Source organism: Salvelinus alpinus, chromosome 10 (genome assembly GCF_045679555.1).
Source record: "Salvelinus alpinus chromosome 10, SLU_Salpinus.1, whole genome shotgun sequence".
Lineage (NCBI taxonomy): Eukaryota > Metazoa > Chordata > Actinopteri > Salmoniformes > Salmonidae > Salvelinus > Salvelinus alpinus.
The window spans coordinates 84104912-84120856 of record NC_092095.1 but is presented as its reverse complement, the minus strand read 5'-3'; the positions used below and the strand labels follow the sequence as shown (position 1 = coordinate 84120856).

Here is a 15945-nt window from a genome sequence, read left to right as displayed (position 1 = left end):
TCTCTCTCCCCACAGCATTACTGATTACAGAGTAACCACTCTACCCCCCATCCCTCCCCTTCCTCTCTGTCCCCCACAGCATTACTGTTTACAGAGTAACCACTCTACCCCCCCTTCCCTCCCCTTCCTCTCTCTCCCCACAGCATTACTGATTACAGAGTAACCACTCTACCCCCCATCCCTCCCCTTCCTCTCTGTCCCCCACAGCATTACTGATTACAGAGTAACCACTCTACCCCCCATCCCTCCCCTTCCTCTCTCTCCCCACAGCATTACTGATTACAGAGTAACCACTCTACCCCCCCTTCCTCTCTGTCCCCCACAGCATTACTGATTACAGAGTAACCACTCTACCCCCCATCCCTCCCCTTCCTCTCTGTCCCCCACAGCATTACTGTTTACAGAGTAACCACTCTACCCCCCCATCCCTCCCCTTCCTCTCTGTCCCCCACAGCATTACTGTTTACAGAGTAACCACTCTACCCCCCCTTCCCTCCCCTTCCTCTCTCTCCCCACAGCATTACTGATTACAGAGTAACCACTCTACCCCACCTTCCTCTGTCCCCCACAGCATTACTGTTTACAGAGTAACCACTCTACCCCCCCATCCCTCCCCTTCCTCTCTGTCCCCCACAGCATTACTGTTTACAGAGTAACCACTCTACCCCCCATCCCTCCCCTTCCTCTCTCTCCCCACAGCATTACTGATTACAGAGTAACCACTCTACCCCCCATCCCTCCCCTTCCTCTCTGTCCCCCACAGCATTACTGTTTACAGAGTAACCACTCTACCCCCCATCCCTCACCTTCCTCTCTGTCCCCCACAGCATTACTGTTTACAGAGTAACCACTCTACCCCCCATCCCTCCCCTTCCTCTCTGTCCCCCACAGCATTACTGTTTACAGAGTAACCACTCTACCCCCCATCCCTCCCCTTCCTCTCTGTCCCCCACAGCATTACTGTTTACAGAGTAACCACTCTACCCCCCATCCCTCCCCTTCCTCTCTCTCCCCACAGCATTACTGATTACAGAGTAACCACTCTACCCCCCATCCCTCCCCTTCCTCCTCTGTCCCCCACAGCATTACTGTTTACAGAGTAACCACTCTACCCCCCCATCCCTCCCCTTCCTCCTCTGTCCCCCACAGCATTACTGATTACAGAGTAACCACTCTACCCCCCATCCCTCCCCTTCCTCCTCTGTCCCCCACAGCATTACTGTTTACAGAGTAACCACTCTACCCCCCCATCCCTCCCCTTCCTCTCTGTCCCCCACAGCATTACTGTTTACAGAGTAACCACTCTACCCCCCATCCCTCCCCTTCCTCTCTGTCCCCCACAGCATTACTGTTTACAGAGTAACCACTCTACCCCCCATCCCTCCCCTTCCTCTCTCTCCCCACAGCATTACTGTTTACAGAGTAACCACTCTACCCCCCATCCCTCCCCTTCCTCCTCTGTCCCCCACAGCATTACTGTTTACAGAGTAACCACTCTACCCCCCATCCCTCCCCTTCCTCCTCTGTCCCCCACAGCATTACTGTTTACAGAGTAACCACTCTACCCCCCATCCCTCCCCTTCCTCCTCTGTCCCCCACAGCATTACTGTTTACAGAGTAACCACTCTACCCCCATCCCTCCCCTTCCTCCTCTGTCCCCCACAGCATTACTGATTACAGAGTAACCACTCTACCCCCCCATCCCTCCCCTTCCTCTCGTCCCCCACAGCATTACTGTTTACAGAGTAACCACTCTACCCCCCATCCCTCCCCTTCCTCTCTCTCCCCACAGCATTACTGATTACAGAGTAACCACTCTACCCCCCATCCCTCCCCTTCCTCCTCTGTCCCCCACAGCATTACTGTTTACAGAGTAACCACTCTACCCCCCCATCCCTCCCCTTCCTCTCTGTCCCCCACAGCATTACTGTTTACAGAGTAACCACTCTACCCCCTCCCTCCCCTTCCTCTCTGTCCCCCACAGCATTACTGTTTACAGAGTAACCACTCTACCCCCCCCTCCCTCCCCTTCCTCCTCTGGCTGCTCTTTTCCTCACTTCCCGTCTAATCTCTTTAATTACATCTGCTGTCGTGGCCTGCCACGGTCCCATTGTCCTCTCCTGTGCCTGGTGCTTTGTGAGGGCAGACCCCTGTCCGTCTCCCCCCACCTCTCCTGTGCCTGGTGCTTTGTGAGGGCAGACCCCTGTCCATCTTCCCCCTTCTTGGCTGCTTTGTGCCCCCCTCGGCCATCTTCTTGAATCCCAGAGGGCTGGAGAGGGATTAAAGGGGTATTATCCCATTACAGCCAGGACATACAGGACCTCGCTCTAACGCCTTCATCTGCACCCCCCCCCCCCCCCCCCACACCCCACACACTAGTGCACGCATAGACACATACACACCTAAACACATTGGAGCATGCAGACAGCCCAGAAGTACACTAGCGCACACACACACACACACACACACACAGCTTAATTCCAGGCCCACCCCAACATATCCATCTCCCCAGTTCCCACCCCAACATATCCATCTCCCCAGTTCCCACCCCAACATATCCATCTCCCCAGTTCCCACCCCAACATATCCATCTCCCCAGTTCCCACCCCAACATATCCATCTCCCCAGTTCCCACCCCAACATATCCATCTCCCCAGTTCCCACCCCAACATATCCATCTCCCCAGTTCCCACCCCAACATATCCATCTCCCCAGTTCCCACCCCAACATATCCATCTCCCCAGTTCCCACCCCAACATATCCATCTCCCCAGTTCCCACCCCAACATATCCATCTCCCCAGTTCCCACCCCAACATATCCATCTCCCCAGTTCCCACCCCAACATATCCATCTCCCCAGTTCCCACCCCAACATATCCATCTCCCCAGTTCCCACCCCAACATATCCATCTCCCCAGTTCCCACCCCAACATATCCATCTCCCCAGTTCCCACCCCAACATATCCATCTCCCCAGTGCCCACCCCAACATATCCATCTCCCCAGTTCCCACCCCAACATATCCATCTCCCCAGTTCCCACCCCAACATATCCATCTCCCCAGTTCCCACCCCAACATATCCATCTCCCCAGTTCCCACCCCAACATATCCATCTCCCCAGTTCCCACCCCAACATATCCATCTCCCCAGTTCCCACCCCAACATATCCATCTCCCCAGTTCCCACCCGTTATCCATGTTTTGATTTAACAGACAACAGTTATATTAAGAAGCATATTTAGTCTTTATTGAAAAGAGACACATTACAGTAGAAGACTGTATTAGGTATCATGTTTCAACACGGTACTGTACAGATGACACAAACTCAATAGAACAATAATAATAACAATAATAATTAGGAGACCAATGACAATTGTAATAATAACGCTGCTTGATGCTGATAGGTCACAATCGAGGTGGATGGACTAGACTGATAACTGAACGAAACCCAAGCAGTTATGAGAAGAGAGGTCTTCTTCCATATCTAGACAGCATTAGAACCATATTAAACCATTTGACTGGCAGTCGTCTCGGGTTGGGGAGCTACATACAGGATGAATGACCAACGACAAAGAGGTCACCAAATACACACTGGAACCAAATAAACAAAAACAAATTACCAAAGTTTGTTTATTACCGTTTGTTGTTTACATCTATGTACATGTGGTGAACGCTGTGCTGATGATGTGTCGACTGGCATGTATAGAAGGGAGAGCTGTGGCCGGTTTAATGGTACTAAAGTAACAGCAGACTGATTGACATGGTGAGTGTGTCCCCCGTCCACTATAGTGCTCTTCTCCCTGGCAGGGGTCACACTGATACATGTCTCACGTGTAAAAAGTAGCTTCTAGATAGCCTGGAAACCAAACTGATATGCTCCGTTTCACCATTGAAACAAATGATATCTTCTGGATTCCAGGCTAGTTTTTTGATGCTTCCTGAACCCAACTATAAGGGAGGACCGCTCACACTATTGGCTAATAATGAATTCCACTGGCTGCTTCAGAGGGGGAAGGGAGAGCAGCTTGACCACCAATGAGGATTGTGTCCAATACGATGTTAAACCTCCTCATAACTCCCACTAGTGTGAGAGCCAGGGGCTGAGACAGGAACAGTTTCAGGCCAGCAGACAATATGAGGGAAGAGACCAGGGATCTACACAAACATCCAGACATGCAAAAGTGTTCTACAGAAAAGACTTTGTGAGGAGAGGACTGAAGAGAGACCATCAAACTGAATACGTAGTGCATCGTCTTGTCATAAATAAAAGGACTTTGTCTTCTCCTCAGTCAAAACCTCACAAGTGTTATTGAGGGGGAGAACCCCTCTAGTGACGAGGGAAAGGTTTAACGCTGCTATTTCTGCTACTGCAACAATAAGGTTCAATAAGGTTGAATAAAGGTTTGGTCAGGTTCACGTTAGTGTTCATGGCTGCCTGTGGACAACTCCGGATGTCTCAGCACTTCTCATGTTAATCACACTCAACATCTTTAGCTCTTTTCACATGTCTATCGGACACAGAAGCGTGTGTGTGATGTATGGGCTTGTCTACAGCGTACGCAGGTATTGCAAGGTGTGTGTAGAACAGAAACACCACTGTTAGCATGGATATCAATACCTGTCCTCCATATTGCTTTAATACCTGTACAGGTGAGGCAGGAGTCACTACTTATATTAGGCGTTTATATACACACACACACACACACACACACACACACACACACACACACACACACACACACACACACACACACACACACACACACACACACACACACACACACACACACACACACACACACACACGGGAGGTAACATCAAGGGCAAAAGCAATCATAAATACGGGAGCATTTGATGCTTAGGAATGGTTTGGGGGAGAAAGACTCATATCACACACGAGGACGCACACACAGTAAGGTTGAAGAACAGGCAAAGGCAGAGGGACTTGTGCAGAGCAGAGACGTTGGCAACAGGAAGAGGGACAGGAGGAGAGCCCCTGGTGCTAAACATTCCAGTAGCGTTCAGTAAACCCATCACTGGCTGATTTCTCCCAATAAAAACATCACATGGGCATCGGCAAATCTCCACTCAAACCCCAGAGAGAACACGACGCTTTTAGAGTAAAGAACTTCCTGCTTCCTGCAGATACATCATGACATCACCACCAAAAGAGCTTTTCAAAAAGAGAGAAAGAAAAGCGATAGAGGAAGAGACAAGTAAAATATTATTTACACACAGTAGGATTCCAGACCCAGAGAAGCCCTTCCTATTGAGTCACTGAGCAGATAGCATCCCAAATGGCAGCCTACTCCCTACATAGTGCACTTCTTTTAACCAGAATCCTATGGGCGCGGGTCAAAAGTAGTGCACTGTTCAAGAGAATAGGGTGCCATTCAGGACGCAGACTAAGAGATTCAAGAGGCAGAGACTGTATGATTGGTTGGGGAGCAACAGACATGGATATCCAATGACAGACAGAGGATGGAGGAAACGCATGCCGAGTACCTCAGAAGACCCGATGGGAGGCGGCCCAGAGTCTATCCTGACCAATGATGTCATATATGATGTCAGTCAACTTGACAAGGGGAAAACTCAGAGGGGGCCCAAATTAGGAACTCTTCTCCGAATCAGAAAAGTCTAATTCAATGAAGAAACAGTATCCATCAGATCATAAATATTCTACAAAAGCTGACAGCCCATCATGGGTTGAACTGTCAGACAAACGTCTTCTTAGATTACATTAAATACATTTAACACTGATGAGCCCATCTAGTATAAATAGTGCTACATTTACACCGTGGATGCTGTTCCTGGATCAGTTGTAGATCAGTGTTAGTGAATGGGAGTACTGACAACTGATACCTGCACCACACCTAAGTAATCAACAGGAACATGAGTCCTATCCATTTCCTCCCATCCTCTGCCTATCACTACGCAACAATACGTTATCATGTGTTTCCAGCTGAAACAGCAGATACAGTGTATTTGATGACCTGATAAAAGTAAAGAAAAGGCAGAATAATATGCAGAAGGATAAAACAGGAAAAAGAAAACATTTCCCCTTGGTCTCTGTGTGGGTTGAGTGGACCGTATGATCATCCTGAAGAAGGCTGATGGTCTGATACGACGCATCATGAGGCTTCCTATACATTCTGTAGGTGGACTGTTCTTCTGAACGGATGAAATGTAAATCTAAGACTGTTGTTGAGGCGACTGGAATTGTGGGGGAGAATTGACAGTCTCTGGTCCCTGAGCCTGGAAATACATACACGCTTTTTACACCTAGCAAGTGGCGTCTAATATATATGACAAACTCACTTCTCTGTGGAACTGATTCATTGGTCCAGCAATTCACAATGAGATATACACAATTTGGACGTGATGAACAACCTTTTTTTAATTCAAAAGAGAAAGTGTCTGACATGCTATCACACTTTCTGTTTTATTTAGAAGGAATATCAGATATTTAGGAATTTTTTCATTTTTTTTTTAAAGAAGCAGAGCAGAAGAGGAGTTCTGTTCAGTTGATCAGTGTTCTTTGTAGTTCTTTGTAGTTCTTTGTAGTTCTTCGTAGTTCTCATGTTATAAGGTAGATCTCCCATAACTTAAGCGAAAAGCAACCCCCCCTTCCCCAACATGCTACAGAGGCCCTCTTCAAACATCCAAAGTCTTTCCAAACCTGCAGGCCTCTGTTTCTATACAGCTGATATAGCAGTGATATAGTGTGTGTGTGGCCTGGGTTGAAGCTGGGAGCAGATTGCAGATGGGAGTCAATAGAGGGTATATATAGAGGGGTGTCGCTGCTTTCCACGTGATTTTGGCCACCTCCTCCCCATGTCCCATCATGCTTAGGGCTACATGCAGCCAGGTAGATAGCAGTGAGGGAAGCCGGTGACCTGACTCCACCCGGAAGTAACGCCAAGCCACCTCCTGCCCCCATGCTTTTACAGGGGAGGGCCTTGTGAGGAAATTGACAATTGGACCGAAGCGCAGGGGGGGGGTCATCATGATGTGGGGCAGAGAGCCAAAAGGACAGAGGGCTTCATCAACGGCAACTACAACAGGAGTGCTAGTGTCTTCTGTGTGAGATTAGTGGCAGAGTGGAGAGGGTAAGAGGTCAACGACGGCTCTAAGACAAGGAGTGCAGAAGTAGTGGTTCCCAAAAGAGTTCAGTCATTTCTCCCAATTCAGACTCTCTCCAAGCCCCTCACTTCCAAAAATGTCAGTCAGGAGTTTTTTCAGTCAGGAGTTTGAGTGTGTAATATGCATACAATGTCACAATGTGTGTTTAGCCTGTTAATATCCTGCGAGCCGCAGTCCCCGGAGGCCTCCTGAAGGGGGCGGTAGTGTTTATATGAGTGCGGTGCTGCCCGTGCTGCTGCAGCTGTTGTTGCGGTTGGTGTTGCGTCGGGACAGGTTGGGCGTGGCAATAAGTGGGTAGCGTTCATCGGGACAGCCGTACTGCAGCAACGTGTCAACACACTCCTGGCTGCTGGCCTGCCGTGCGTACGCCAGCGCGCTGTTACCGTGGGCGTCCATCGCCATCAGATCCACCCCGTACTGGAGAGAGGAGAGAGGGATGGGGAGAGAGCAGAGAGGAGTGAGGGGGATGAGGGAGAGAGGAGGACGAGGGAGAGAGGAGAGAGGGGGACGAGGGAGAGAGGAGAGAGGGGGATGAGGGAGAGAGGAGAGAGGGGGATGGGGGAGAGAGGAGAGAGGGATGGGGGAGAGAGGAGAGAGGGATGGGGGAGAGGAGAGAGGGTTGGGGAGAGAGGAGAGAGGGGGATGAGGGAGAGAGGAGGACGAGGGAGAGAGGAGAGAGGGGGACGAGGGAGAGAGGAGAGAGGGGGATGAGGGAGAGAGGAGAGAGGGAAAGAGAGTTATTTGACATGGCAACATCTTGGTCTATAGACAACACTCAGGGTGAGGAACCATGGACGTGTAAGATCCTGTTGGTACCGCCCTCTCTCTCACCCAGATGAGGAGCTGTGTGATGACCACGTTGCCCTTGCGGCACGCCAGGTGAAGGGCGGTGCGTCCGTCTCCCTCTCCACACGTCTCGTTGACTTGCTCCCGGGAGCCGTGAGCCAGGAGCAGGATGACGCAGCGCAGGTCCTCCTCGGCTGTGGCCCTCAGCAGCTGCTGGCCCAGGGATAGGTCCACCCCCGAGAGCGACGCCAGGAACAACCGCTGCTCGTACTTAGCCCGGATCCAACGCTCACGCTCCTCCCTGAGAGAGAGAAATACACAGAGTAGTGGTTAAGAGGAACGTTCAGGATCTTAACATCATCTTGTGACGTTACCTTCTCCACCTGTTCATCTAGTCACACATAGGAACACATAGGACAGAAGGGGGACGTTCACCATAGTTCTACTTCACCTAGCAGTGTGGATATCTGCTGTTACAGGGATATCTGCTTACTGTTACAGGGATATCTGCTGTTACAGGGATATCTACTGACTGTTACAGGGATATCTGCTGGGTCGCTTTGGGAACCACAGGACCATTCTTAGCAAGAGTCTTGAGTTCAGATGGTAAAAAAGTGAATGGAAGAGTGGGTTAACTAGGAGTATGTTAACTAGCCTTATCTGTGAAGGAGAAAGACACCAATGTTAACCCCATAGCACTGAGAGAGAGACCAGGAGAGAGAGACCAGGAGAGAGAGACCAGGAGAGAGAGACCAGGAGAGAGAGACCAGGAGAGAGAGACCAGGAGAGAGAGACCAGGAGAGAGAGACCAGGAGAGAGAGACCAGGAGAGAGAGACCAGGAGAGGAGGGAAGCGGGGCAGTGTGAGTTCAGAGTGGTAACAGTTTCCAGCTACTCAATCTAATCCTGTGATAGCGCTAATCTCTCCCTAATCCCCACCATGTAAACAGAGCCTTTCAGCCCAATTGGGATTATCCATGCATCAATCCTCCTGTTAGAAAGGAGAGGAACCACAGTGGCCTGGGGAGAGGATAGGGGAGGGACAGGAGTGAGGATATAGAGCTGTCCTGTATCCCTAGAAACAGTCCCCCTCAGGGGGTCATGGGTCCCCCACTAACCAGGATATGGAGAACACAGTATAGTGGAGCCTCACTGCTGGCTCACTTCCTCTGTAATGACCTACCCTGGTTGGAGGGTTAGGCCTGAGAGAGAGCATTACATTCACACACCAGGAGAGAGGGAGAGAGAAAGACAGATGGATATACAGTAAAAGTCAAACATTTAGACACATCTACTCATTCAAGGGTTTTTCATTATTTTTACTATTTTCTACATTGTAGAATAATAGTCAAGACATCAAAACTATGGAAACAAAAACGTGTTAAACAAAATCTAAATATATTTTATATTTCAGATTCTTCAAAGTAGCCACCCTTTGCCTTGATGACTTTGTACACTCTTGGCATACTCTCAACCAGCTTCACCTGGAATGCTTGAAGGAGTTCCCACATATGCTGTGCATTTGTTGGCTGCTTTTCCTTCACTATGTGGTCCAACTCATCCCAAACCATCTCAATTGGGTTGAGGTCAGGTGATTGTGGAGGCCAGGTCATCTGATGCAGCACCCAATCACTCTCCTTCTTGGTCAAATAGCCCTTACACAGCCTGGAGGTGTGTTGGTTCATTGTCCTGTTGAAAAACAAATGATTGTCCCACTAAGCGTAAACCAGATGGGCTGGCGTATCGCTGCAGAATGCTGTGGTAGCCATGCTGGTTAAGTGTGCCTTGAATTCTAAATAAAGCACAGACAGTGTAACCAAAGCACCCCCACACCATCACACCTCTTCCTCCATGCTTCACGGTGGGAACCACACACCCATTCTGCGTCTCACAAAGACACGGTGGTTGGAACGAAAAATCTCAAATTTGGACTCATCAGACCTAGGGACAGATTTCCACCGGTCTAATGTCCATTGCTAGTGTTTCTTGGCCCAAGCAAGTCTCTTCTTATTATTGGTGTCCTTTAGTAATGGTTTCTTTGCAGCAATTCAACCATGAAGGCCTGATTCACACAGTCTCCTCTGAACAGTTGATGTTGAGATGTGTCTGTTACTTGAACTCTGTGAAGCATTTATTTGGGCTGCAATTTCTGAGACTGATAACTCTAATGAATTTATCCTCTGCAGCAGAGGTAACTCTGGGTCTTCCTTCCCTGTGGTGGTCCTCGAGAGCCAGTTTCATCATAGCACTTGGTTTAAGCGACTGCACAAAGTTCTTGAAGGCCCAGATTGACTGACCTTTATGTCTTAAAGTAATGATGGACTTTCATTTCTCTTTGCTTATTTGAGCTGTTCTTGCCATAATATGGACTTGGTCTTTTACCAAATAGGGCTATCTTCTGTATACCACCTCTACCTTGTCACAACACAACGGATAGGCTCAAAGGCACTGAGGAAAGAAATTCCACAAATGAACTTTTAACAAGGCACACCTGTTAATTGAAATGCATTCCAGGTGACTACCTCATGAAGCTGGTTGAGAGAATGCCACGAGTGTACAAAGCTGTCATCAAGGCAACAAAGGGTGGCAACTTTGAAGAACCTCAAATATAAAATATATTTTGATACTTTTTTGGTTATTACATGATTCCATATGTGTTATTTCATAGTTTTGATGTCTACACTATTATTCTACAATGTAGAAAATAGTAAAAATAAAGAAAAACCCTGGAATAAGTAGGTGTGTCCAAACTGTCGACTGATACTGTATGTAGAGTGTGAATCAAACCTTTCCATATCCCCTCCTACTGTTAGTGCACTGGGTTTCAAGACCTTTTTAACACTGCCAATGATTTGGAATTTTGTTGAGACCCTCAAATTCAACAAAGCCAATGACAGCAACCGAGTCACCCACCAGAGGTTTCTGTCTCACTGTCTGGGAACCACTTAGGGTCATGAAATGCTGGCTTCTCAAGGCAACAGGACAGTCTATGGACTGCCTATATGTTGACAGGTCTGAGGTGTAGGGGATAACTAAGTCGCCTCGTCAGCCATAACAGAAGATGAGTGATGAGACCTTAGGGTGTCTCTGGGGGTTAACCTCAAACAGACCCATTGACGGAAGTAATTACAAATTAGCCGCGTGTGGAGGGTCTCGCTCTCTCTCTCTGCAGGAGAAAGCGTTTTATCAGAGCAAGAGGGGGGCAGACGGACAGATGATAAAAATAGTCAATCTATAGCCCTGGGGATCGATGCCCTGCGACATCCTTCTTAATCAAAGCCTCGGCAACGGGATGACTAGGCTCAACCCCCGGCAACGATTTCCTTTTTCTTCAAACCACTGCAACCGTGGCTGAGCATCATCATACACACACACCGAGTGCCCTTACTCAACCCACACACACGCTTGCTCACACACACACACACGCTTGCTCACACACACACACACACACACACACACACACACCTGACAAACATCTACAGTGGGGAGAACAAGTATTTGATACACTGCCGATTTTGCAGGTTTTCCTACTTACAAAGCATGTAGAGGTCTGTAATTTTTATCATAGGTACACTTCAACCGTGAGAGACGGAATCTAAAACAAAAATCCAGAAAATCACATTGTATGATTTTTAAATAATTAATTTGCATTTTATTGCATGACATAAGTATTTGATCACCTACCAACCAGTAAGAATTCCGTCTCTCACAGACCTGTTAGTTTTTCTTTAAGAAGCCCTCCTGTTCTCCACTCATTACCTGTATTAACTGCACCTGTTTGAACTCGTTACCTGTATAAAAGACACCTGTCCACACACAATCAAACAGATTCCAACCTCTCCACAATGGCCAAGACCAGAGAGCTGTGTAAGGACATCAGGGATAAAATTGTAGACCTGCACAAGGCTGGGATGGGCTACAGGACAATAGGTAAGCAGCTTGGTGAGAAGGCAACAACTGTTGGCGCAATTATTAGAAAATGGAAGAAGTTCAAGATGACGGTCAATCACCCTCGGTCTGGGGCTCCATGCAAGATCTCACCTCGTGGGGCATCAATGATCATGAGGAAGGTGAGGGATCAGCCCAGAACTACACGGCAGGACCTGGTTAATGACCTGAAGAGAGCTGGGACCACAGTCTCAAAGAAAACCATTAGTAACACACTACGCCGTCATGGATTAAAATCCTGCAGCGCACGCAAGGTCCCCCTGCTCAAGCCAGCGCATGTCCAGGCCCGTCTGAAGTTTGCCAATGACCATCTGGATGATCCAGAGGAGGAATTGGAGAAGGTCATGTGGTCTGATGAGACAAAAATAGAGCTTTTTGGTCTAAACTCCACTCGCCGTGTTTGGAGGAAGAAGAAGGATTAGTACAACCCCAAGAACACCATCCTAACCGTGAAGCTTGGAGGTGGAAACATCATTCTTTGGGGATGCTTTTCTGCAAAGGGGACAGGATGACTGCACCGTATTGAGGGGAGGATGGATGGGGCCATGCATCGCGAGATCTTGGCCAACAACCTCCTTCCCTCAGTAAGAGCATTGAAGATAGGTCGTGGCTGGGTCTTCCAGCATGATAACGACCCGAAACACACAGCCAGGGCAACTAAGGAGTGGCTCCGTAAGAAGCATCTCAAGGTCCTGGAGTGGCCTAGCCAGTCTCCAGACCTGAACCCAATAGAAAATCTTTGGAGGGAGCTGAAAGTCCGTATTGCCCAGCGACAGCCCCGAAACCTGAAGGATCTGGAGAAGGTCTGTATGGAGGAGTGGGCCAAAATCCCTGCTGCAGTGTGTGCAAACCTGGTCAAGAACTACAGGAAACGTATGATCTCTGTAATTGCAAACAAAGGTTTCTGTACCAAATATTAAGTTCTGCTTTTCTGATGTATCAAATACTTATGTCATGCAATAAAATGCGAATTAATTACTTAAAAATCATACAATGTGATTTTCTGGATTTTTGTTTTAAATTCCGTCTCTCACAGTTGAAGTGTACCTATGATAAAAATTACAGACCTCTACATGCATTGTAAGTAGGAAAACCTGCAAAATCGGCAGTGTATCAAATACTTGTTCTCCCCACTGTAGCTAATATCAAAATGTTAGAAATTAGTTTCTGGCTAAACTTTACTCAAAGTAGCTATAGGCCAGGAAGGAGCATGTTCATTCACTAACTTCTGTGGTTATACAGAAAGGATGGAGGGAGGGGGAGAGAGACAGACAGGAGGAAGGGGGAGAGGAGGAAGGGGGAGAGACAGACAGGAGGAAGGGGGAGAGACAGAGAGGAGGGGAGAGAGACAGAGAGGAGGGGAGAGAGAGAGGAGGGGGAGAGAGACAGAGAGGAGGAGGGGGAGAGACAAACAGGAGGAAGGGGGAGAGACAGAGAGGAGGAGGGGGAGAGACAGACAGGAGGGGGGAGAGACAGACAGGAGGAGGGGGGAGAGACAGACAAATACAAATAGATGGAGAGTTTTAGAGGTGTGGGAACCAAGTAGAATCTCATTAACTCTCTCCCCAGAGAATAGACTCACTGTGTTGCGTTTGGTTGTGTGTGTGTGTTTGAGGGGGTGTAACCTAGGTATGGGGGCCTGCCTGCCATATTACCCTCTCTGGTCGGGGGCTAGCCTAGCAGGACGGAATGTCCCTGGTCTTCCTGCCTGTCCCGGGGAGAGAGTGAGGAGGCTGGGCGGAGGTACACGGGCCAAAGCCCCAGGACAAAGCCCCAGGGAGGGGTGGGGCAGGGAGGGTCTCGGCAGGGGCCTGGGCCCTCGTCTCTCTGGGTGTGTGTGGAGGAAATGCGGAGGCAGCACTTCACTGCTTCCTGGCACGCATGCCTTCCCCAGAGGACAGAGTTGCTATGGCTGGAGTCTGGGCCTTCCCCAGAGGACAGAGTTGCTATGGGCTGGAGCCTGGGCCTTCCCCAGAGGACAGAGTTGCTATGGGCTGGAGCCTGGGTCTTCCTTCACCAGGACAGAGTTGCTATGGACTGGATCCTGGGTCTTCCTTCACCAGGACAGATTTGCTATGGGCTGGAGCCTGGGTCTTCCTTCTCCAGGACAGATTTGCTATGGGCTGGAGCCTGGGTCTTCCTTCACCAGGACAGAGTTGCTATGGACTGGATCCTGGGTCTTCCTTCACCAGGACAGATTTGCTATGGGCTGGAGCCTGGGTCTTCCTTCACCAGGACAGAGTTGCTATGGGCTGGAGACCGGGTCTTCCTTCACCACGACAGAGTTGCTATGGGCTGGAGCCTGGGTCTTCCTTCACCAGGACAGAGTTGCCATGGGCTGGATCCTGGGTCTTCTCCAGGACAGAGTTGCTATGGGCTGGATCCTGGGTCTTCTCCAGGACAGAGTTGCTATGGGCTGGAGCCTGGGTCTTCCTTCACCAGGACAGAGTTGCTATGGGCTGGAGCCTGGGTCTTCTCCAGGACAGAGTTGCTATGGGCTGGATCCTGGGTCTTCTCGAGGACAGAGTTGCTATAGGCTGGAGCCTGAGTCTTCCTTCTCCAGGACAGAGTTGCTATGGGCTGGAGCCTGGGTCTTCCTTCACCAGGACAGAGTTGCTATGGGCTGGAGACCGGGTCTTCCTTCACCACGACAGAGTTGCTATGGGCTGGAGCCTGGGTCTTCCTTCACCAGGACAGAGTTGCCATGGGCTGGATCCTGGGTCTTCTCCAGGACAGAGTTGCTATGGGCTGGATCCTGGGTCTTCTCCAGGACAGAGTTGCTATGGGCTGGAGCCTGGGTCTTCCTTCACCAGGACAGAGTTGCTATGGGCTGGAGCCTGGGTCTTCTCCAGGACAGAGTTGCTATGGGCTGGATCCTGGGTCTTCTCCAGGACAGAGTTGCTATGGGCTGGATCCTGGGTCTTCCTTCACCAGGACAGAGTTGCTATGGGCTGGAGCCTGGGTCTTCCTTCACCACGACAGAGTTGCTATGGGCTGGAGCCTGGGTCTTCTCCAGGACAGAGTTGCTATGGGCTGGATCCTGGGTCTTCTCCAGGACAGAGTTGCTATGGGCTGGATCCTGGGTCTTCCTTCTCCAGGACAGAGTTGCTATGGGCTGGATCCTGGGTCTTCCTTCTCCAGGACAGAGTTGCTATGGGCTGGAGCCTGGGTCTTCCTTCACCAGGACAGAGTTGCTATGGGCTGGAGCCTGGGTCTTCCTTCACCAGGACAGAGTTGCCATGGGCTGGATCCTGGGTCTTCTCCAGGACAGAGTTGCTATGGGCTGGATCCTGGGTCTTCTCCAGGACAGAGTTGCTATGGGCTGGATTCTGGGTCTTCCTTCACCAGGACAGAGTTGCTATGGGCTGGAGCCTGGGTCTTCTCCAGGACAGAGTTGCTATGGGCTGGATCCTGGGTCTTCTCCAGGACAGAGTTGTTATGGGCTGGAGCCTGAGTCTTCCTTCACCAGGACAGAGTTGCTATGGGCTGGAGCCTGGGTCTTCCTTCACCAGGACAGAGTTGCTATGGGCTGGAGACCGGGTCTTCCTTCACCAGGACAGAGTTGCTATGGGCTGGAGCCTGGGTCTTCCTTCACCAGGACAGAGTTGCCATGGGCTGGATCCTGGGTCTTCTCCAGGACAGAGTTGCTATGGGCTGGATCCTGGGTCTTCTCCAGGACAGAGTTGCTATGGGCTGGATTCTGGGTCTTCCTTCACCAGGACAGAGTTGCTATGGGCTGGAGCCTGGGTCTTCTCCAGGACAGAGTTGCTATGGGCTGGAGCCTGGGTCTTCTCCAGGACAGAGTTGCTATGGGCTGGATCCTGGGTCTTCTCCAGGACAGAGTTGTTATGGGCTGGAGCCTGAGTCTTCCTTCACCAGGACAGAGTTGCTATGGGCTGGAGCCTGGGTCTTCCTTCACCAGGACAGAGTTGCTATGGGCTGGAGACCGGGTCTTCCTTCTCCAGGACAGAGTTGCTATGGGCTGGATTCTGGGTCTTCCTTCACCAGGACAGAGTTGCTATGGGCTGGAGCCTGGGTCTTCTCCAGGACAGAGTTGCTATGGGCTGGAT

The 15945-nt window shown here is 49.9% G+C and overlaps 1 protein-coding gene across 4 annotated transcripts in view; it reads right to left on the bottom strand.

Annotated features, from left to right (window-relative positions):
* Window positions 1–3224: 3224 nt before the first annotated feature.
* The window catches only part of LOC139532881 (arf-GAP with GTPase, ANK repeat and PH domain-containing protein 1-like), a 147323-nt gene continuing 134602 nt past the window's right edge, over window positions 3225–15945 (bottom strand). For all 4 annotated transcript variants that reach the window (XM_071331028.1, XM_071331030.1, XM_071331029.1 and 1 more), the window contains 2 exons: window positions 7974–8229; window positions 3225–7559 (listed from right to left, as the gene is read on the bottom strand). In XM_071331028.1, coding sequence (XP_071187129.1) covers window positions 7350–7559; window positions 7974–8229 — 466 coding nt within the window. In that variant the 3' untranslated portion in view covers window positions 3225–7349. The remainder of the gene's footprint in view (window positions 7560–7973; window positions 8230–15945) is intronic.